Below are 25,607 nucleotides of genomic sequence, written 5' to 3' on the forward strand. Positions count from 1 at the left end.
TTGAACATGATCTGTCAATTAGTTTTTGAGAAGGTCTATAAAACGCATGTAAAACGCCAAAAACCAGCAATCTTTAGAGGAACTTAGGCGTTATTTCAAAACTTTCCCAATATAACATTATTGACTGAACGAAGTAAGGTCTATGTTTTAACTCTTATTTTCTTTTGTGTGTATGTATGTATGTAACGCATTTACGGCCAAACGCGTTGATAGAATTCTATGAGATTTGGCAGGAATATTCCTTTTTTAACTGCGCGTCAATGTATACCGTACACAAGGTTTTTTGAAATTTTGCATTTTAAGGATAATATGAAAGTAAAAGGAATTTCCTCCATACTCCGATACCACTATATAATATCATCTACTCTGAACATAGGATTAATCAGACTATAGAATTATTCATAATCATTCAGCTGACAAGTATATTATTCATTGCATGCATTACACATATGTCTGGAGAAGCCGGTGACACCAGATGCTTGTGGATTAAATAACTGCGTGAGGTCTACTGTTCACAAAACTACTAGGTATACCTCAGCTAAGTCTGTGTACCTAATTTGAACATTTTATCTCAATTAGTTCTCGAAAAATTTGAAAAAAACGCTAGGAAAACACAGTTAAACCTCCTATTTACAGCGTATCTTTGGCGTAGCTCTAATGTCCTTTTTAAACAAAAATTCCAGACCATTACTTTGCAAATTTGAACATTTTTCGCTAATTAATAATAAATTGTTGAAGAAGCTGAAAAACACTGATTTTGGGCGTATTATTGGAAATTTTTGCAAATCCGTTCTTAGTGCGCCTCTAGAACGCACACTCAACAATCCTGTCAAATTTGAACGTATTTGGATCAGTAAATTTTTAACTCTGTTGATTATGAATGAATCAGTATCATTTCGCTTTTATATAAATAGATGACAATTATTTGTTCAAAATGAATTTTTTATCAAATAAAAAGAACCATATACTTCTATATTGATAGAAAAGTTCAGCGTTGAATGTTCAATGAACGGCGTGGAGAACTGTTTGAAGAGCGGAGTGCGGCATCACAAACGGTTCGGAGAATGGCGCGGCGATTGGTTAACAGCTAGTTTTAACATTATGAAACATATGACATCTTCGCTCCGCGATTGCGCGATTCTTTGCGCTGTTCGAGGTACGGTTCGGCATGTGTGGACATACCTTAACAGTCTTGTCTCACTGAATTATTCATTTGTTGTGTTCGCAGGTCTACAATTACTCAGAGTATGAAGTCAAACATCACAGGTATTCTTCCCTAATCAGTCAAATCCAGTGTTCTGATCCGGATATTCTCAATTGTCTGATTGATGAAATGCAGATCGAGCGAATTCTTCTAGTCAACGACGTAAACAGTGCTCTAAAGATCTGCGAGCAGGAAAGCAATGCCCCAAAAAATCTAAAATATTGTTTAACTCCAGCTGCAGACACTGTTTACCCTTCACCGAATTATAAATTTTATTCGGGAAGAATGAAAAGGAACATGACCAATTTATTACAAGTCAACCAATCACAAAATGTCAGGTAAGTAAAGCGGATTGAAATTTCTACTAAACAAAAATTGAAATTCGAACAGAAACAAAATATGGAAGAAAAACAGAAAGATTGAAACCTTGTGTATATTACAAAGTAGGCTACAGATAATGGTGTCATGTGAAACAATATTACTTATATTAACAGGAAAACGAGACCTTGGGTGTGAAACTTGTTACAGATAAGTAATGAGCCATTTTTTGCATATATCTCGAAAACTATGCGTCTTACAGACATGATAATTTCGTGAAAAATTAAGGACTACTAAGTTTCCTAAAACATTCATCTCACAACTTTTTACATATCTCTAATAGTTTTTGAGATATCCAAGCCTCAAGGTGTGACATTTTTGAAAAAAAAACACATTTGACTCCAATTTTTGCTCTTTTGGCCTTATACCTTTTCAATTATTGATGAAAAAATCCATGCTAATTGTGATTTTATAGAGCATAGTCATCAACTAATTATTTTAGTCATAAACTAATAAAAACAACATACAATTATTGGACCACATCATACAACAAATCCCTTCCAACCGAACAGAAACTGCAGACGACACCGGAAGTGACAACCTAGGCTTGACAATGAACCTGATGTGGTTCGAAAGCATGCGGTTCCAGTCAGTGAGTAAATCCTTATATAATTATATATTTTATATTTCAACAATATAGTCTGCTAGTCGTCGTTTTAGTGTCAAAACTTGATGTAACATATAGCAGTCCATAATGGATAAAGAAATTCAAGTAAAAAATCGTGTGATCTTATTTTGTTTGATTTGCTATTTAGATAATTTGATATCATTTCATTGAATTTTCCAGGATATTGGTTGAAACAATCAATTCTAAAGAGGAAGAAAAGCGCTCCTTGGAAAGCGAGAGAGAAAGGAACATAGATTCGACAAAGTCAGTGAAAACTGACATTGCGGAGACGCAATCAACATTGGAAGGTTTGAGAAAAAAACTCAAGGACTTGAATGGAAAAAAAATTGAGCTCGAAATGAAAATAGATTCTGAGCCCATTAGTGTCGATCTTTACCAAAAAGACATTGAAATGTCGGTCTCAGAAAAAGAGACATCCTCTAAAAAAAGAGAAGTTAGTACCATACTTTGTTCTACATTCATGCTGTTATCACACAATTACAGATATTATATCCACAAAACTGTTTTTTAGAAAAAAACTGCTTCCCAATTTTATTGATAACGTTTGAGAAGCGATTTGGACATTGATCAATGTATTTTACATTGATCATCAATAACAAAATCAATTCATAGCTTGCTCATTAATTATTGATAGTTGTTTGAAGAATTGTTTATTCATCGTATTATTTTCTGCAATCTAAAATGAATTTTAGTTATAAATCATCAAAAAGTGAAAACTGAAAGCTCCTCATAATAGAAGTTTAAGCTAAGATTTTCTATTGCTGTATTATTAGCAGTCACATGATTTATAAAACCTTAGGGGTTCAGTTACATATATAAATTGATTTATTCCTATTCAATAATGCAGTTACTGTATAAAGAACTCTATACAGTAACACTGAATTCAGTAATACAGGAACTGCTGATTTTTTTTCGTCGCGGATTTCAGCCCATATGGGATTTCAGCTTGTGCGTGGGTAATGGGGAGTGCGAGGGTGTTGAGAAGATGCTTCCCGCTGGAATTTGAACCCACGACCAGGTAGTGCTAGCATTTTGAAGGGGGTACAGACACTATAAATCACTCTATTATAGCCTTAAGGTGCGTACAGACTTTCGCTCTGCTCCGCAACCGAACGTCACTCCAGCAGAGCGATTGATGATCGACCGGGGAGCAACAGTGGTTCGACCGGGGAACGCGAGAAGATCTAACATCTTCCGTAACGTTCATTGATGGGTGCGACTGCAGAGCGGGGGCGGAGCGACTGCGGTACGATGGAGGAACGAGGGCGGAGCGTGCTCGGTGCGGGTTGGAAGCGCGTATATGTGTACGCAGCTTAAGGCTTGTCTCACACGTTTACGGTCCGGTTCTTTTTGTGTTCGTTGTCGAAAATGAATGAGAGTTTCATGCAAGGTTTCCACAAATTCTACCGATCCATATCAACATGTGGCAAACTACTCATTACAAAAATACCTACTACAGTACAACATATTAAACTGGAATGATAAAAAAACAGCAGAGATCTCAAAAAATTGGTTCTAGACTTCTATTATGTATCCAAACAATATATTAAAAATTATAACTACAATGTAGAAGCACCAATGTATATAGTGACTGGATTAACGGTTTTTAAAGTATTAACGTGGTTGCTCTTTTCAATCCTTCTTCTTTGAAGCTCCATTTAACGATAAATGCAGTTTGTTTAATTTTACGGCTAGAATTCTGTGGAATAATCAAAATATTTTGGTGTAGAAGAAGTTTCGAAGATTTGATAAAATAATTATTTCAATGGTTTCCCATCGCACACAAAACATACAGGCTCATCGCCTCAACAGGTTTGCCTATAAACTTTCCTTTCAACTTGTGAAAATTCACATTCATTTTACAATGTGAGTTGAATCTTACAAGTTGAATCTTGCCGGTAGGCAATCAGCTAAATGTTGCAGTCTGTTCTCTGTATGTTAGGCTGTTCTTATGATGTAGGCTACTCAATCTCGCTATGAGGTTGAAACAGAAACTGAGTAAAAGACATAAATTTGTTTGCTGCTCCCTAGCTACAAAATAAAACCTGATGAAACCTATTCGTTTAGAGGGGGTGTTTGATCCTGTGCGGTTTATATTTGGTACTGAATTCAAACCGAATTACCATTTCACACTTGTCGGAATCGACCGAAAACTAACAGAAACAAATCTAAAGTAATGGAGCCGTATAAGTTTGAAACAATTCATCGTCGTCTTGGATACTGTTACTGTATCTTATAAAATAACGGTAGTCTTGGCTAACCTGGTAGGAAAATTCTATTATAAGATACACTCGCACTGGAAATGCTTTCCTGATAAAGAAGCATGCCCTCTATGCCTCTGTATAATGTGGGTATCGAATAGTCAGCTGTTTCTGCCTATCATTAGAAAAAAATAACTTTCATAGCTCTAAAGTATCTGTTTTATCTATCTTAGATCAAATCAATAGAATCTTCCAAAATGCTTTCACTCAATTCATTTGAATCCACTGATATATTTTAAATACCATACTATTTATTTGCACTTTATAACATTACAAGTGATGTGGGCGAAGTTGAGGCAATAAGAGCCCCCACTTCTACTTAACCCACCCCTCTTCCACTTAACCCACAACTAGCTGGGAGAAGAACTGGTATAGAATAAGCCTGTTGGCTCATATTTTATTTTATTATTGAAAGGTGCGTTTTGAAGGTTTGTTTCATCGAATGGAGTAGATGTCGATCTTGCCTGTGATAGTTTAATTCTGATACATTTTTTTCCATTTCAGCAATTACTCCAGAAAATGACTGAATCTGAGTCACAAATACAGAAATTGAAGCAAAACTTGCATGCTCTTGGAAAACAGGAGAGTGTGTTCTCAGCCGACAAAAATAATACTCTTGTGAGTGATATATTATCATTTCATAATATTGGATTTACCAAGTATTCACTTGGTTCTAAGTGCTAATCGTATCTATGTAGAAATTCAAAAAAATCAAAGTGCCCTTGTTCAACTTGATTACTTTGATTTTCTTATTTTTTACTGTTACTAGTCTATATTAAGATTGACAAATAACTGTAAATACGAATTTGATAATACATTACTGATGAATAGATAGCCCATACACGAATGCACCAATTTTTAACCTAATCTTTTCATTATATCTTGAGGTTTTCTCCAAGTACAAAATGAGATATTGATGAGATTTTAACACCTGATAATGTGATAAATACCCGAAACTAGCAGTGTCAGAAATGAAATTTTTAAAGGGTATACAGCCTTTGAGAATTAAATATAATAACGTTATAACGTATAAATAAATAACCATCCCGCATTATTAGTGTACTACTAATTCTATGTAATTAGAGATATTATTAGTTGCATTCAAACAATTCAATAATTATGAATATTTAGATAAGAATTTGATATTTAGACAAGAATTTGCTAACTCACTCTACAATAAATTTAGGGCCTCGGTCAATTTATGTGGTCAATCTATTTGAGCTTAATAAAATAATTTTGGCACTCACCATGCAATCGAAAATTTAACAAATAAATCGGCACTCACAATCACTCACGTTTACATTTTAACTACGGTACTATTTTTGAAACTACATGCTTTCAAATTATACAAAATAAAAATAATAATAATTTCCTTCTAAATAGGCCGAAGCCTAGCTTAGAGGCCGAGACAAATTCTATAACTACATCTTCTCGCGGTGACGACTCAATTAGAACTGCTGCTCTTCCACTCAAATATTCCAATTTTCAAGAAAACACGTGGAGCGCCCGGCCTAATTTCTGGTTAAAACGTCGTGGGGTCGCACGGTTCAAATACATTTCTAAATACGTTTGCATTAATTCCATTACGAAATCCACGCCAGTACTATGGAAATGCTAGAAGACTGCAATAATTTGGATGGATAAGAAGCAAGTTAGCAAATCTTTTATGGCAACACAAAATTTAGGTGCTTACTTTGTGCATGAATAAATTCTTTAACAATCAAAAACAAGGTTCACTAGAGTTCATATTGGAAAAAATTAGTTCAATTTTGATCAGTTCAACAACCTGAAAGAAAGGTACAAAAAAAATACAATTCAAACCCCTCAATATTCACCATACCATATTACACTAATATAGAAGGCGTTGGTAACAGAGAATCCTGAGTTCTACCATTTCCACTGTCTTTATAACGTGAAACTCACTATAGTCATGTCACATTAAAAACACAAATTAAAACTACTAATTTCTATGTTCCACATCATTCTCATGTTTTGAAAATAAAATGATATATATTTATTTATATACAGTAAACTGCACTTTATGGCATTTTTTTGATTAGTATCTCTTCAACTGCAGAACACGGTCTAATGTTTTTCATAGTTTATTAATAATAAAGCATGACTGCTATGATGAAGTTTACAGCATAACACATTCATAACATCTTCATTGCACTTGGAAGGGCTCGCATTTAAATAAAAGGATTCAACTAATTTTAGAATGATTCAAAATTTATTATTGAACACCCAAATGCTTTCAGAAACTCATTGATGCAACTGAAAAGGATCTCCGTGATAAGAAAAGATTGGGAGACAGACTCAGGGCTCATTATCACTCTCTTATCGAGAAAGAAAAAACGTTGAGAGAAAGTCTCGAAAAACTGAAGAATAATGTGCAAGAAATGTGTGAAAAAGCTGATAAGTCAGCTACTCCGATGGAGAATATAAGGTGAGTGAACTCAATGTTGTGATACTTGACGAAAGTTACTCAAATTCTTTATTCATCAATCAATTTGTCCATAGTTAATGTGAAACTATACAAATGAATTACATACGTAAGAATTTAGTTTCGGTTGACCGAGCTTCGCTCTGGAGTACAAAAGCATAGAAATTGATATCAAATCCATTTATTGCCAACGACAAGTATAAAACAAGTATAGGCCATGTCATAAAAATCACAATCATTGTTATACATGTACATAATATCACAAATATCATCACAATTTAAAAATTATTCATATTATAGCTAAAATATTCATTCAGATTGTAAAAGCAGTTTCTAATATTAGAAAATCTTTATTTCTTAATTTAAAATTCTCCACAGCCAAGTCTCTAATGTTTAATGGTAATTGGTTAAAGAATCTTAATTGCACACGTCCTAAAACTCACATGACTTGATTTGTACCGACAATATTCATTTCTCAGATTCAATTTACTTCTGGTATTGTGGGAATGAATTTCAGAATGACTAGAAAAGGACATAACATTGGTTTTTACGAACAATAAACATTGAAATATAAAAATACAGGTTAAACACATAATTCTAAGCTTAATGAAAAGAGGTTTGCAATGCATGAGGGGTGGAACTTTACATATATTTCTTATTGCCCTCTTTTGTAAAATAAACAAAGAATTAGCATTTTTGTAGTTTCTCCATAATATCGTACCATAGGAAAGATGAGTGTGTACATAGCTATAGTAAACAGTAATTAGGATTTTTTGAGACACTATCTCCTTCAGTCTCTTGAGCATAAAAGTATCCCTTGTGACTTTTGGGGTAGTGTAATCAACATGACTCTTCCACTTCACATTTGTATGTTAAAGCCTAGGAATTGACTAAATGTGGTGAATGTCGATTTCCATAAGACACAGATAAATCCTGTGTTTTGTCTAAATTTAAAGCAAGTTTATTAGCTCTACACCAATCTGACACAAGATTCACCTTCTCTTTTAAAACAGTTCCTCTCATTTCGCTACCAGTAATTACATTTAGACATACATCATCGGCATACACGTAACACTTTGTACTCTCATCCTCAATGTTCCCTGGCAGGTCATTCATATATATTATGAATAATAAGGGTCCTAAGATTGAACCTTGCGGTTAACACTCCATTTTTAACAGGCTTAAAACCAGACATTTCTTCATTAAAAGAAACAGCTTGGAATCTATCATTCAAATATGGCCCTATCAGTGCTACAGATCTAGAATTTAAACCTAAATTTTACAGTTTAGTCAGAATAATGTTATAGGAGACTGTGTCGAAAGCACGTGACATATCGAATAGTTTTGCATTTACAGAATTTTTCCCTTCCATACCAGTTATGATATCCTGAATGTAAGACATCACCGCCTGACAAGTGGTATGGTTCTTTCAGAAACCGAATTGCTTATACGATACGTTTGCATCCTACTTGAAGGGGAGACAACAATATGTTGAAATAGAGAGTATAGATGAGACTCCATCAGTAAAGTATAAAATAAGATATCGATCTGATCTCAAAAGTCTTCAATACGGCGTTCCGCAAGGTTCAATTTTAGACCCTTTATTATTTCTCTGCCACATTAAGGGTTTACCTAAGGTTATTCATGAACAGGCAACTGTTTGCCTATATGCGGATGACGCTAATATTATTTTTTCGAGTAAGTCAGTACAGGAGGTGGAGCAAACATCAGCCAATGGTCTAGCAGCCATCAATGATTTTCTTAATGGCCGAAATCTTCTCCTGAATCCCAAAAAATCGGTAGTGGTCCCGTTCTCAACAAACCAGAGCAGAAATGTTCCATGTTCAGTTATAAAACTTCAAGGTAAAAGATTAGGGCAAAAGAATACCACACAATTCCTGTGATTAGTGATAGATGAACACCTGTCATGGAACAATCACGTCTGTCATGTGGTTAAAAAAATATCCCCAGGCCTGTATGCTCTTAGGCGAATGTCCAATATGTGCGGTCTCAACGCTTATTTGGCTTAGTAGCCATTTATCATGCATTGATACATTCGAATATAGCTTACGGTCTATGTATCTACGGCAGCACTTCCAAGAGAAATCTCGATAAAATACTAATTCAACAAAAACGATCAGGAAGAATTGTTCAAAGACATAACTTGGAAATCTTTAAAAAGAATACAACTTATATGGGTGATAGATACTTTAGCATGCTGCCTAGTAATTTGAAGTCTATAGAAAATATAAGATGTTTCAAAGCTCATCTGAAGGACTATTTGGTGGGAATGTCTTTTTACTCCTTTCAGGAATTTGTTCAGGAGTAATTTTATGCTATTTTGACATTGACTGTATTGTGTGATGTTAGTTCTTTTAATTTTCTCTGTTTTATGTGACAACATGTGTATGTGACAATATTCAATGTACTTGTACATTTGATGAATAAATATAATTGATTGATTGATAGTAAATTTCCCCTCTCTAAGTAATCTGACATTCTGTTGAACAATTAGAAATTCGAAAACTTTAGATAAGATTGGCACAATGGATATTGGCCTGTAGCTACTACACAGTTCGAGGTCGCCTTGGCACCACTTTCGACAGTTTAAGCAAGTCAGGAAAAACACCAAAGTCAATACAGGAATTGAAGATATTACATATAACTTCACATATATGTTGACTGCTTGTTTTGCATATGAAAAAATGCAAATGAAAAATATCTAAACAGTTGGTATTTCTAAGAGAATTGTTCCACAGTCACATGATGAAACGAAAATGATGGTCCTATTCTTCTTACTTTTTTCAAATAGTGAGAGACTGTGTTAATGCTGCTTGGTATTCCAGCCAAAACATCAGCTATGCTATCAACATAATACGAATTGAAATTTAAGTTTACATTTTTCTTATACGAAGTAGATGTAGGCTATGTTCAACAATAAATTTTCTCTAATTACTTTCCACATTAACTTTGGTTTGTTACATTTATTATTGACTAGATTGTTATGGAAATCCAATTTTGCTTGTCCGACTTGCTCATTTGATTGTTGATCAATCCAATTGATTGTTTATAACAAACAAAATCATCAAATGTCATGATATCATAAGGAAGGAAAGTGGTGCGCTTACCGTCTTCATCCATTGATCATCCATTCTCCAAATCACTAATAGAATACCCTGCACTATAAACCTTTATTCTTTGCAACCACTCTTGATTTCACTTTTATCAAATTAATATTAGCTTTTCCTTTATATGTCTTCTGCATTGAGATTGGTATTAGAATCAGTTTTGAACGGATAGATATTGGTTGAGATTGAAAAAGAATATCACAATGAACAAAGAAAACTGCTCGAATACAAGTGATAAATAACAAGAAAGTTCAAGATAACTATTAAAGTATTCAAGCCAAGCCTAATTATTATGATGATAAAACAGTGATTGAAAATATATAGGCCTATATTATCATTCAAAGTATTACTAGGAGAAATAGGCTACATTCAGTACTTTTTTCAACTTTATAGTTGTTGGGATATTAAAACTTTGAATAAAAAACCCCCAGTAGAAAACCTTTGAAGCCATTCATCTTTTCAAATGTTGCCAAATTAAATCTATTCATTCCTTCTACGAGTATCCCTTCTCGTAGTATCAAATGAGAGTTCTCTATCTCCAAACCGGTAACCCCTTACATTATTCATTTATTCGTGGACAGAATCACAGATCATATGAATATCACATGCTATGATAATCACAGATATGATTAGGAAGGAACAACAGGCTTGGCCCAAATCTATTCCATTCACAAATTTTGATAAATTATTAATAAAATGTCAAAAAAAAGGTTATGTTTCTACTGTAAAACGTTCAAGTTCAATTTTCGTCCAAAAAATATATAAGCTAAACATTTTGAATTTATAGAAATTGAAACACCAAACTATATTTATATATAACACTTAATTATCACTTCATATTGAATTAATCAAGTTATTTTATAAAATTTTGAACCCAAAAATACACACAACTTCTCTCACTAAGCAGTTGACAAATTCAAAGACAACACTTAACAAACGTGTCTTGAGTTGATGAGTAGATAATGAAAATGCAGCTATTCTCACCGTGCAGAACCGGTAAACAGTTTTAGGTTACAAAAACAAATTAGAACTTAACAGTCACAAAACAGGTAATTCACACCAAAATATTAATTTCACGAATTCACCAACTCACAAACTACCTCATACGAATATCGAATGCTGGAGATTCAATTTAAAAACACCTTCAAAAGCAAATTAATTACGGAACAAACTCAGACAGTTTTTACTAGGCAGAACAGTACTGCCAACCAAATAACGATCATATTATGTTGATTAATTTCTTGCCGGATAATATTTCTCGTGAGATCAGCGGATTGAATAGTTCAACAGTTGATGCATAATTTTGTTTCACTCCCACACACGCACTCACTCGCTCACTTCATATTATCGACAGATGACGAAATTTTCAGCTCTTTTTTCAAGGATGAATTATCCTTTTTATGTCCTTGTACAAGTTATCCCAGGGATAAGACCTAGTAAAATCGAATTTGTATATCATAAACCTATTTTTTGCCAAATTTCGTGAGAATCGTTAGAGCCTTTTTTCAGCGGGCAAAGAGTTATCTTTTTGCTGGTGATTCCTAGAAATTATATATTTTTTTCTTCTCTCATTTTTGCTCGTGTATATATGTGTATGAGTAAATTATTGTTTGTTTTCTTTTTGGCAATAAATGAATTTGATTTGATATACAGATAAGCATGTACCCAAACAGAAATTGCTCGCTTAATATTATAGGATAAAACATCACATTGAAACCAATAATTCAGCACCAACAAACTCTGAATGCTAACAATTTGATACACCGAATTTCTTGAAATTTATCGAATAATAACAACAATATTATAGCACTTCAATAACAATGGCTTTCTGATAACAAATTCAAGCAACAAGACTCTTGTTTGAATTCTGTGAGAGGCCAATGTAAAATCAAAACTCACTTCTATGACAACGATTTCACTTATACTATTACTGTATTGTTGTAAGATTTAAATGAATTATTACATGTAACTCCTGGCCAAGTTAGCTGAGATAACCAGGGCGTTGCACCCTTCAGTCTGCGCTAGCTGGTCGTGGGTTCGAATCCGCAGGTTGACGGACATTGGTGCTCCAGCCTTGAATAAATTAAGGTTCAATACAATAGACAATACATAATGTTGGCTCAGCTCCGCCTATTCTATACTATTGGGGGAGGGATATCCTTTCCTTTAGGAAAGGATATGACGAGTACAGATTTCAATACTATTGTGATCACAGATGTATAATTTCAATAAAAATTATAAATTTAATGAATATAGTACTGGTAGTAAAGAGTAGAAGAAGAGTAGTTCAGATTATTGACCAACAGTCAAATTAATTGATGAAAACTTCTGAAGAGGTTGAAATAAGAATTAAGTCTAGATTACTTTCACGCATTAAAGTCTAACAAATGGAAGTATTACTATTTTTATCAATATTATTCCTTATCTAAATAGATTTTTTGTATGTTGAAACAATGTGTAAATCATAAGCTGATGTAGTCCGAAGATGGGTGTAATTTTAGTTTCCCATCAGCATTCAAGTATTGTAATTAGCATTTTTAACATTTCGAGTCATTTGCTCACGTGGAGTAGTGCTGTAGTACAGAATGGATTCACAAATTTAAAATAATCAGTGTAAACGCTTCGTACACTCAAATATTAGTTGAATGTACAGCATGAGCGATGGGTCTTTTCCATTATTACCTTTTGAATAGAGACAATTTTGATTAGATGTCTGTTGTATCTTTCAACTTGATAATTATATTGTATTTTCTATTAATTCTTTTTTATTATTTTCAGAAAATTGCCAGAAGTAGAGGAAGAGCTGAAGGCTATAAAATGTGAGCATATGGGACTGAGAGAATTCTGCAAGGAAAATACAATCGAAGTTGCAGAGCAAGCATTCACTGAAAAGAAGCAATGGCTCCGTGAATGCTCCAGAATTATGAAACGGTTAGAAGAAATTGCCAAAGTAAGTTAACAGGTGTTTTCTTGTTTCTAAAATCGATTTTTTCATGACTACTTCAAGATAGAGCCTTTAAGTTAACAGGTGTTTTCTTGTTTCTAAAATCGATTTTTTCATGACTACTTCAAGATAGAGTCTTTAAATTAACAGGTGTTTTCTTGTTTCTAAAATCGATTTTTTCATGACTACTTCAAGATAGAGTATTTAAGTTAACAGGTGTTTTCTTGTTTCTAAAATCGATTTTTTCATGACTACTTCAAGATAGAGTCTTTAAGTTAACAGGTGTTTTCTTGTTTCTAAAATCGATTTTTTTCATGACTACTTCAAGATTAGTCCGGGCGCAAATGTCATGAATAAGGCACTCCATGGTCATTTTTGAGTAACAGCCGTGGAAGATGTCTCAATTTCTTCGTTAGGTCTAGCATAATAAGGATCGTGATGATGATAAGTCGAAAACAACTCTGAAACAAGATGGCCGCCAAAATTACCAGGGTTTTGCTTTATCACTTGTATATCAATAACCTCCAAGATATTGTACCGTTTTTCAAGACGAAAATATTTTTAAAATCTTCCTCTACAATTTTTGTTATATAAAATAATCCTCTAAAACGCATATTTTTTAGTTATAACCTTCAAAGCCCAAAAAAACTTTTTTATAAATTTGTTCAAATTTCATTCCATTATAACTTTTTTTGTGCAAGAGATAAAGAGAAATTTCAAATCCATAAAATTTAGAGTGTTTTTTCAACTTTGTAACGATATAATTTCATGCGCTGTATGTCGAAAAATGAGCTTTCCAGCGCCCTCCGAAGAAAACCCTGCATGATTTCTGGTGCGTTTTCCATAAGCATGAGGTAACAAGCTAGAACTATAAAATCGATTTTTTCATGACTACTCTAAGATAGAAACTTGCAAATGGTCTCAATTTCTTCGTTACAACAAGATGAATAAGAATATTGATGAAGGAAACAACGAAAATATTCGACATCATTGAAAAATACAAGATGGCGGTCATTATTGACAGAAATTCTTATATCGGATTGGTTTTACCACCAAAGTGTTTAGAACCAAACAATGATGTTTGAGAGAATCATCTCATTTCTACAACTCTTTCCATTATTTATTCAACTTCAAAACCTTGAAACATACATTTTTCGGGGACAATATTTTACTTTCCACCCTGTATATTTATTCGCAGTAGACAAACACTAGTATTATTGGCACAGTGTTGTAGAATATTTCCGAAACTTCAAAATGACATCTGGTTGGAGGCTGTAAGTCCATATTTTACGGCTGGAGCTTCATCGGAAAAACAGTAAAAAGTAGTGTTTGTAGCGGAAAACACGCTTTTTCCACCAAATGCCAATCTCAACAATTAGAAAACCATGTAACTCATGACTCCTTGAAGGTACAGACTTGGAAATGGTATCAATCTCTTTATAATCATGTGTAGAAAGAGATTATCCATGATGGCAATCACAAAAATGTTTGTAATCATGAAAAAAACAAGATGGCGGCAAAAATATGTCGATTTTCAAGAAATCGTCTGTAAGTCTAAAACTGTCGAGGATATTGGATCAATTCAGCCATCTGGAAGCTCTAAAATAATCATACTACAATATCCGAAAAATTTATCCAATTCCATCAACTTTTACTATGGTGAATATAACTTCAAACTCTTAAGGTACATCTTCAAGTAAGATAAATAGCTCCTCTCTCAAAAAGTTTAAGTAGATTATTCCATTAAGCCTGGGAGGAAGCTCGAACAGAAGTAGATGATCTCCTATGATTCCTGCCCAAATGTTTACTGAAAACTGATGTTGTGGACGATTAGGATTGATGGCATGAGGATTCTCATCCGCCCAAATATGTAGGTTGTGGACGTTAACGATAGCTGTTCTTGTAAAGTGTGCCACGTCGGTAAATAAAACGGTTGTTAAAAAGTTTTGAGTTGACAAGATTTTCTAAAATCCATCAGCAAATACCAGCACGGGAATACAGTCTCGTGGCAATAGAGTATGAACTTTCTGGAGGTGGTATGGATGTAATTGTTGCTCTTTTAGTATCCTCCAAATAATACATTGATTAACTGCACTGACAATTCTCTCGTGCTCTTCTCTGGATGTTCATAAATTTCATTAAGAACTTGTTCTTCTAACTCAACAGTCTTAGTAGATCGGGGTCTGCCTGCATAAATGTGCTCTTTGGACATCAAAGAATCTGTTCTAGACAGACGTTGATGAAGAGTGGCAAAAACCTTCAACTTGGACATACTCGGTTAGGAAAGTTCTCTTGATACAAAAGTCTTGCTTCAATACTATTACAGTGTCCCATCCCATACATTAAATGCATGTCAGCTAATTCGGATTATGGATAATAATAAAAGAGTATGTATTTAATTACCTGCCATTTTTTAAAAAGTTAACACTTGCTAAAATATTTCTGAAATTAATTTTCAGCTGATAATTTTTTTAAATGATTTCTTATTTAAAACAAATTAAATCAGCTGTTTTGGAACAGCTGCTATTTAAATACATGTTTTATTTGCAATCTGCTACAACCTTATGAGTTATTAACTGTTTTTCCTCATAAAACAGCAAATTTTTGTGGTGTAATGTACTACATAAGAATACATTTCATTCAACTATTATTCAAATTCAGTTTACACAGCTTACATCATTCTTTTCAGAATTAAATTCTCTACAATTTTTATTTCAAAAAATTAATTGTTTACTGGTCATTAAAGAAAGTTATTGAGCATCAAACGTAGAAGACTATGTTTTTCTACTTAGACTTTTTGCATATTTCAACTTTTTTCTCAAAAACTACTCACACTTCAGCTTCCAGACTAGTTTTCAATTTTTAAGATATTTTTCCATATGAATCCAGCATAGGTTTTTCAAAAACCAGTCCTCAAACAATTCAGCATCGGTGTATTTCATCAGAGGAACTGAATTCCGGGCGAAATCTTTTACCCTGTATAGCTCGCTAATGAAGCGTTTATGGATATATGTTTATAAGAACTTTTTTCTTATTTTTACCTCTACTATCACGTATTAAATTATTTTACCATTATTAAGAATCACCCTGTACAAGTGATAAAGCAAAACCCTGGAAATTTTGGCGGCCATCTTGTTTGCGAGTTGTTTGCCTGTGATTTCGACTTATCATAATCACGATCCTTATTATGCTAGACCTAATGAAGAGATTGAGACATCTTCCACGGCTGTTACTCAAAAATGACCACGGAATGACATTTGCGCCCGGACCAGTTCGTCAAACAGAATTTTCTAATTAATGTTATACTGACACCGGAAAATAATGGTTCGAAATGTTTAGGCTATAACAAACGAAATTAACATAAGACCTGTTTTATTATTTGAATATTTGAAACATTTATTCTTGTTATTTTTAATCGAACCATTCAAACTCAATTTTTTTTCTTTTAAACTATATGATGTTTTCAACAGAATATCCTAGGACTAATTGGCAGATTTGAAAACATACTCTCTTGTTATTTTTCATAAAGTAGTTCGAATGCTGAAGTTGGTTTCTTGTTTTTATAATATGTCGTGAACTGCTCCATTTGCATGATAATCTTAGCTAGAAATGTATCTAACTTGAGCCTATTCAAAAATGCAATCTTTTTTACTTTCCTTGCCCTATTACCATAGGTAAAGGAAAGTATTGCGTTCCGAAAAAAAATTAAGGTACCCAAATTTCTAAATTTCTATACGTTTCAAGGTCCCCTGAATCCAAAAAAGTGTTTTTTGGGTATTGGTCTGTGTGTGTGTGTGTATGAGTGTATGTGCGTCTGTGTACACGATATCTCATCTCCCAATTAATGGAATGACTTGAAATTTGGAACGTAAGGTCCTTACAATATAAGGATACGACACGAACAATTTCGATCAAATGCGATTCAAGATGGCGGCTGAAATGGCGAAAATGGTGTCAAAAACAGGGTTTTTCGCGATTTTCTCGAAAACGGCCCCAACGATTTTGATTGAAGTTATACCTGAAATAGTTAGTCATCGATAAGCTCTATCAACTGCCACAAGTCCCATATCTGTAAAAATGTCAGGAGCTCCGCCCCATCTATGCAAAGTTTGATTTTAGATTCTCAATTATCAGGCTTCAGATACAATTTGAACAAAAAATTTCGAGTGGAAAAGATTGAGCATGAGAATCTCTACAATTAATGTTTAGTAACATTTTCACCTAAAATTGAAAATAAGCTCGAAATTCGAAAAAATGTGATTATCCAATTGAATTCCAAATGTGATTCAATATGAAGAGATAGCAGACCTCGTGTATCTCCAGCGTTATTGCCCTGTCACCAGCTGGCTCTGATCTTTGTTTATAAGTGGACTTGGGATGCGCGGGAACACTAGCGTCAGATGATCAATTTTCATAATGGCAAGGAAAGTTGTGTGAGTGTGCCACACCAGATTGCTTTTTGCTTATTCTTGCTTTTTGTGTACATTCTCCTAACTTGCTGTGAAACTATTTGAGATACATATTATTAATGTTATCTATTGTTGGAGCTAAACTGAGCTAACGTCTTAGCTCTCCCTTCTACTGATGATGATGCATTGATGCTATTGAAACCTAGTTTTCTCAGAAATAAAACTATTACAGTATGATAGACAACAAAATCATTTTAGTATAAAGGCTAAGAAGAAGAAGACCACATTATTAATTTAGTTCTTAAATTTTATTTTTCATGGAGTATTAACGACAGCGCACTTGTCAAGTGTAAGTATAATTTACATTGTAATCCAACGTAAACTAATAAACTTAAATTTCTATGTTTCAGGCAACCTCTGAAAAGCTCGAGAAAGATTTGAAAACTATTGAAGTTAGTGAGCAAAAACAGCTTAAAAAGGCAAAAGTCTTGTTCTCAGAAGTACTGAAAAAGCGTGATCTCCAGGTAAATTTTGGATGCTAATTTGAGTCGATTACTTTCAAATTTGTCATTTCTCTATATAGAGATTTCTTCTTGTGTAGATGTATTGATTATTCATCAAATTATGCCAAAGTTTGTATTTTTTCAATTTTAGTTACCGTAATAAGTTAATCAAACTCTCAAGTTTCACTTTTAAACATTTCTGATGTCTTCGAAACACATTTCTTCTATAGTCTCAAGTGTTGAAAGGTGAACCCAATTTCATCTTTATGAGTTTCGGTTTGTAATTCAATCATGAGTGTATGATAATAATAATATTCTTTGTACATATTTAATTGTCTGGAAGTCTTCGACGGGAGTTCCACCTTCCCTGACATGCATATTATTATATATTTAAGCCGTCATTGGGCTTCATGACTGGTATAGTTCAGCCGAGACCGCCAAATAACGTGCTTGTCAGTTAACTGGCTAAAAACGTTTGGTCATATCTGGAGGTCGAACCCGGGACCTCTAGGTAGTTGCTAAGCCAGCAGCGCTCTTGTCACTATAGGCATAGCCACTCCATACTCATGTCATCTATTTATATTGTTTTATGAATTATAACGAGTCTTGGAGATTCAAGAGGGTCTGGTCTCTGTCAATAAAACCATTGACATTCATGCATGTGTCATGCATATGGTAATTTATTTGATTGTGAGTATTTGTCTGATCGGAGTTATTCCAAGAATCGAGTATTTCTTTGGAACCGATAAACACTAATAATAATTGTGATGTGAAACTACCATTCCGAAATTTCAATTTATTTCTGCATAAATTTTTCAAAATTCTTTTAAACTTCTCAAACATTTTTTTTAATTTTCCAGAATGTAAACAACAATCTATAATTATACTGGGTTTATACTAAATTAATCATAGTAAATTTATTATACTTATTATAATGCTTTACTGAGTTAATTATTATTGATTTTATGAAGAATTAAAATACTTTACATTGATCAGTATTGAAAGACCCTATATAGTTATATATAGAATAAATAGACCGTTTACCACAAAACGACTGAATTAACACATTCAATAGTATGGCAATTTATAGTATAAGTCAATGTACCTAGAATACATGTATTCTAGGTACCTTGGTATAAGTATTACAGCTTATTCAACTTTGTTGTTTCTGTGTTACCCTAGGGAACGTTTAGCTTGGATAATAACAAACAAATTCTCAAAATGCACGTTGTGCGTGGAAAAGAGAAAGGAACTGGCAAGAAAGGAGAAATATCATCACTCTCTGGAGGGGAGAAATCATTCGCCACGATTGCTTTCATCATAGCTGTGTGGGAGTCAATGACTGTTCCTTTCTTCGTTATGGACGAATTCGATGTCTTTACTGTGAGTATATTCATTATTATTCATTCAAATCCTGCTCGTGAAAACCATCCTGTTACACCTTCAAATTCTCTTAAAATTCCCAGTTCAGACCGGTTTTACATACTGAACTTGTAATTAAACGATCGTAGCAAGTTCTTACTGATGTCTAGAGCTTGAGTCGTTGTCCGTTTATGGGTTTGTTTGTGGGTCATTATACAGAACGAGTTCGTTGGCTCAAATCGACTCACTCCTTCGTCGTTTTTGAGGATTTAAAAGGATACAATTGAAAGTTCAAAATATAAAAAATGGACTGGCTTACAACCCAACTGACTGCTAATAGTTATTTTGGGAGTTCTACTAAAGTATCTACTTTATGCGCTGACATGTGATGCCTTCAGCTGCCTTGGATCTTAATTTAGTCCAGTCAATATAGATATGAAAAAGGGAATGTGCCTGCAATATAACATGTTGTATTTATGATTCTCAAATGTATTTTTTGGATAAAGAGAAGTCCAGAACCAATTATTTCATGCAAATTTTCTTGTGCTAAATACAGAATGCCCCAAAAACCTCATACTTTCGGTTCATTTTTCAGTTTTCGGCCATTTCTACCAAATCATATTTTCGCCTTTTTCCAGATTATATAATTTTGAATAAAATTATATCATTCGGAGCACTCTATCTACAATAAGTACTGAGTTACAATTTCCAAAAATTAGTAAAATCTCAAGAAAAAATCAATTTTGATGAAGTTTAGTTTTCAGTAAACAATATCTTCCCTTTTGGCCTCTTCACCCACAAACCTACGTGAATTCCACTCCTGGCTTTTTTGTAGGTTCTTCCGCTGAGAGAGGGGACGCCGAACTGCCTCTAGGGCGCCCGGCCACCCTCGACTCAGCCTCTTGACCCACATTTGTGCCTGGATTTTGACCCATCTCTGGTCTCTTGGGTTTTTCTTTTTGCCCCTCCGAAACTCTGAAGGGTCAAAAGCCTCACCTCTCCCAAGAAGTTTTGCCTGAATGGCCGCCCTTCTTTGAGCAGTGGTGAGTTTTGGCCTCTCCACCCACAAACCTACGTGAGTTCCACTCCTGGCTTTTTTGTAGGTCCTTCCGCTGAGAGAGGGGACGCCAAACTGCCTCTAGGGCGCCGGCGCCCGGTCATCTCGACTCAGCCTCTTGACCCACATTTATGCCTGGAGTTTCACCCATCTCTGGTCTCTTGGTTTTTTCTTTTTGCCCCTCCGAAACTGCCCTGATGAGGCAGATGCCGTGGGTGTGAAGGCAAGGTAACTTCTAGAGTTGCCTTGAGGTCCATTTTAGTCGCCTCCTACGACAAGCATGGCTGTGGGTGGATTCTGGTTTTCAACACATTCTTGAGTACGATGATCGACTCAAAGCTCCCCCAACCCACAGGGGGCAGTCGAAGACAATGGTCCTTGTATTTTGGAAAACACCTTTTTAGCTATAACCATCATCATTAATTTCATTGTCCTCTTATTGACATTTCGCACTATGATATAGGCTCATAAGATCATGATGCTCTATCAGAATCACTCGTTAGATGCATTTAATTTTAGTATTACCCAATGGAAAGGCGCGCATAAGGACACCTCAAGGATCAAAATTACAAACACTCAAAAGTTTTTACACAATGATCGGATCTCCTCGTACTACAGCTCTTTCCTTCCAGCTTGACAAGGCGGTTGAAAATCATGTATCATGAGCCAAATTCCTTGGAGAAATAGGTAATTCATTGTTGAGTGTACTATAAACCACATTTCCACACAATAAGTGACCAATTTATATATTGTAAAACTCTGTAACCTTTTATTATGAAGGCTTGCTCTTGATAAGATAATCATAAGGATCAAAATTCAAATAATCATAAGTTTTTTCACAACGACCAGATCTCGTAAAACACCTCATAGTCCCTTTCAGCTTAAAGGCGGTTCAAAATAATATACCATAAGTCAAATTCCTTGGAGAAATGTTAAATTCATTGTTTAGTCTACATAATTTCCTATAAAAAAACACAAATTTCCTTATTCAAATCAGTGTATCTTGTGAAATACTTCAAATAAAAAATTAGTCAACGTTGTGAAGATTTTCCTACTCCAATAAACAATACTATTGATTTAAATACCATTACGATTTTTGTTTTTTATTTAATCGCGATTCCACTTAAAGTCCCTAATATAAATCTGATACATCATAGAAACACATGATTGGTTTAAAATTGTAGAGAGTTTTATCCTCTACAAGCTCTGATATCTTGAATTCATCTTGAACCACTGTTTTTATCATGTAACTTTCGAAACCATGATAATGAGGAAACTATCTTCAATTTCTTGATCTTTTACTTTGTCAACATATTTTTCCGTGAATTATTTACAGCACATGGAGGAGAAGATACTGTTTTACGAGGTCCGATTATTGTAGGCTATAAAAACTTGTGAGTGTTTGAATTTTGATCCTTGAGGTTCTCTTATCAAGGGATCAGAGGTACTCTTATCGCCTTCATAATAACGGATTACCGAGTCACATAGCTGGCAATATAGAAATTGGTCAAAAATCGCTCCCCAATCAAGAAAATTACAATAATAATCACTAAACAAATAAATTTAAAATTGATAGAAATAAATAAATATAAGGAATAAACTATTCTATATTAGTGAAGAAAGAAAAATGCTATGAAAAACTAGATTTGCCAAATACTAAAGACTACACTATACAGAGTGGGTGAGAAGTCCAAGAACGACTTAATATCTCATACACAAAGGTAATTTGATGGTGGGTTTGATTGGGGATCCTAATAAAATTGAAAATACTACTTGACTATGACTTCAAAAATCTGGTCCGCCATCTTGGATCCGCCATTTCGAATGCAACTTTATTTGTTTAAATAGTAAGGTAGAATTGAATGATAGTAGAGTGAAAATGATGGGTGCTGGATGCTGAAAGAATAGATTTGAACTCACCATTAACATTGATAGGCAGTTAGAGACGTTTGTTACTGATATCCAACAGACCGCATGCAGGCAGCATACTCCACAATTCAAAAGAAGGACCACTGGAAATAATTACCTTGCAGAAATCAGAGAAATGATTGTGGAAAAACGAAGAGCAATAAGGAGATGGCAGCAATCACGTTCCCCTCAAGACAAAAGAGTTTCAAACAATCTTAACTCAAGAACTAAGGAGAGAGATTCAATGTATTAAGAATGAATCAACCAATAAATTACTTGATAAACTTAACAGCAGAACGCAGTACGGACTACTCACTCTTGATGATGTAAAATTTCCGGGAATTTAAGATCGAGGAAATATTCCCAAAAACCATAAATTCCCGGGAATTCATGGGAACTTGAGGAAATTTATGATTTCTTTCATAAAAAATGACGGGGAAAGATGTTACAAAAGGTCTCAATCACCTGTTATACAACAGATTTATGTAAGAAATATAAGAATGAATAACTTATAAATTGTAGTAAGTTCAAAGAAAACAGTAATTTGATGTTCATAAATTGAAAGGAGAAACGAGCACTCTATAAATCATTCAATTGCACCACTATTATCATGCTACTTTCATGTCTTACAAGTTGAATAAGATTTTTTTACTTACTAATAAATGCCTGTAAATCAGGTAAACAAAGAAAGTATTGAGTGTAATTTAACTGTCATTGCATGATTTTATTCAATTTCTCCGCACAAAAATAATTGACCCCCTAAATAAAGATTAGAGTAGAATATAAATCCAAAAATTATAAATTACAGCAAAATAGGCTAAACTAAAACAAGGAGCATACTAGTGTTTAATTCAATATTAAAAAAAAAAATTCTACAGCTCACAACCTTTCAAGAGTCATTGAGCCTCACTTAACTTGTAATTAGATACTAGTTCAGGCAGCGATGTCGAATGCTCAAAAAGATATAGAGGGAAAAGTTTGGAACCCAATTTTTGACCTCACAGTCCTTTAAAGGATAGTGAGGGGTTAAGCATATAAAAAGTCCTCACTCCTACCACACTCAACACTAAAACTGCTATAAAAATTGATGGAAAGCATAAAATGATGGAATAATACATTAAATTGAAGAGAATTGAATGTTCTACAAATCACTGTCTTTTAAATACTCGTATAGTCCAGTCAATGAAGATTATGGAAAGAAAATTTTGGAACACAATTTTTGACCCCGTAGCTCTTCTTTCAAGGATAGTAAAGGAGTAGTCATATTAAAAGACCTCACTCCTACCCCCTGTGTGAAAAAAATACATTTTTACGATGCATTGTTGTTGAGTGATAAGCCCTGAAATGCAAAAGGTTGGAAGAATAACTACTGTCTTTTTCAAAGATTTTACACTTTTAAAATTGAATATCTCAAAAACTATTTTATCCCCCATGTTATATCATGTTATTATTTAATAAAATAAATGAATATCTCTAGAAGATATCACAAAACTAGTAGGAAATTTATCTAGCTTCATTTTTACTCAGTTAGCCATGTCGCTGAAATGCATTGTTTCCCAGTTACATGCGTGTCATCCAGAACTACCCTCATCCCTTGAGCTCAAGGATTAGTGATGAGGACATTTGATATGTTCATCTTCTTACTAGTTCAAACAAAGCTGCGAAGTCAAATATTGTGCTCCAAACATTCCCTCCCAATTTCCCTGACAATTGATCTATTGTTGTTAAACTGAAGATTTCACACTCAACACTATAACGGCTGCAACAATCGTTAGGAGATGCATAAAATAATGAGACCATAGATGAAATTGAAGAGAATATAATGCTATATGAGCCCATGATTAGCACGGATTTTTTCAATGAATCATTAAAAATTTATAAGGCCAAAAAGATGAAAAAATCGGAGCCGGAAGGGTTTTTCTTCACCTAGAAAAAACTATGAGAGATATGGAAAAATGTTGGAAATGAAACTTGCAGGATAATTTGTGAGCTTTAATATTATGATTGTGTTCGACGAAAATTTTGAAAGGCGCGTATTGTTCGAGATATATGCAAAAAACAAAATATGACACTTTCAAACCACATCCCCACCACCTTAGCACAGGGGGTAGGAGTGAGGACTTTTGATATGTTTACCCCCCTTACTACCCTTAAAAGAGCTACGGGGTCAAAAATTGTTCCAAAATTTTCCCTCTATAATCTTTCATTGACTGGACTATACGAGTATTTAAAAGACAGTGAGTGAGCAAAAATAGGCACAAAGATGATGATTTATTGATTATATCAATGTAAAATGTGGCTGAGCTTGATCAATATCAAATAGAATGATGATTTATTGATTATATTAATGTAAAATATGAGTGGGATTGATCAATTTCAATCATTTATAGAGCAATTTTATAAATTCCCTTAAGTTCTCATAAATTCCCAAAATTTCTTGGCCTCGGAAATATTCCTGGAAATATTGCCAAATCATAAGTTCCTTCCCACTGGGAATATTCCTGATCCACATCACTACACTCTGGAAGGCAGCTAAAAAAATAAAAAAACCATTCATTAATCTCCTCCTCTCAGAAAGCAGAACAGACAATGGGCAAGTAGTGATGAAAAGGCACAGACCTTTTCAGATCATCTTGTAAACGTTTTTCAGCCAAACAACACAACAGAAGAAGACACTTTAGAAGCAGAGGAGAACATCTTACAGCCAAATCAAGGAATAATGCGTGTCACAGTAGAAGAGGTGAGAAGAGAAAAAAGAAATCTGAATAACAAAAAAAACCCTGGATTCGAAATGATAACTGGCTTAGTCCTCAAGCACCTACCAAGAAAAGCAATAGTAAAATTAACACACATTTTGAATGCCTCTTTCAGACTCAAATTTGTACCAGTAATATGGAAAGTAGCAGAGGTTATAATGATACTCAAGCCAGGTAAAAAGCCACATGAAGTATCATCATATAGGCCAATATTGTTACCTGTGCTAGCCAAGTTGTTTGAAAGGATTTTACTGAGTAGGCTAACACCAATAATTGACAGACAGCACATAATTACAAATCACCTATTTGGCATCAGAGTGAAACACTCAACAATAGACCAAGTGCATAGGATTGTGAATGTAATAGAGAAGTGCCTAGAAGAGAAAAAAGTTTGTTCAGCTGCTTTCCTTGATATAGGGCAAGCTTTTGATAAAGTGTGGCATGAAGGTCTTCTTTTCAAACTGAAAAAAGTGTTACCAAAGCAATACAGATATATTACAATCCTATCTGACTGACAGATACTTTAGAGTCAGGCATGAAGATTCATACTTTGATTTGAAGGAAATAAAAGTAAGAGTTCCTCTAGGAAGTGTTCAAGGACCATTTCTCTACCTACTCTATACCAG

General features: G+C 34.0%; 1 protein-coding gene across 4 annotated transcripts in view; it reads left to right on the forward strand.

The window, feature by feature from the left end:
* LOC111043520 (structural maintenance of chromosomes protein 6) overlaps nucleotides 1-25,607 on the forward strand; it is a 100,123-nt gene that overhangs the window by 70,208 nt on the left and 4,308 nt on the right. For all 4 annotated transcript variants that reach the window (XM_022328498.2, XM_022328497.2, XM_039421205.1 and 1 more), the window contains 7 exons: nucleotides 1,229-1,542; nucleotides 2,370-2,643; nucleotides 4,976-5,089; nucleotides 6,730-6,917; nucleotides 12,821-12,992; nucleotides 17,806-17,919; nucleotides 19,081-19,281. In XM_022328498.2, coding sequence (XP_022184190.2) covers nucleotides 1,229-1,542; nucleotides 2,370-2,643; nucleotides 4,976-5,089; nucleotides 6,730-6,917; nucleotides 12,821-12,992; nucleotides 17,806-17,919; nucleotides 19,081-19,281 — 1,377 coding nt within the window. The remainder of the gene's footprint in view (nucleotides 1-1,228; nucleotides 1,543-2,369; nucleotides 2,644-4,975; nucleotides 5,090-6,729; nucleotides 6,918-12,820; nucleotides 12,993-17,805; nucleotides 17,920-19,080; nucleotides 19,282-25,607) is intronic.

The sequence above is a fragment of the Nilaparvata lugens genome, chromosome 2 (assembly GCF_014356525.2).
Source record: "Nilaparvata lugens isolate BPH chromosome 2, ASM1435652v1, whole genome shotgun sequence".
NCBI classification, from domain to species: domain Eukaryota; kingdom Metazoa; phylum Arthropoda; class Insecta; order Hemiptera; family Delphacidae; genus Nilaparvata; species Nilaparvata lugens.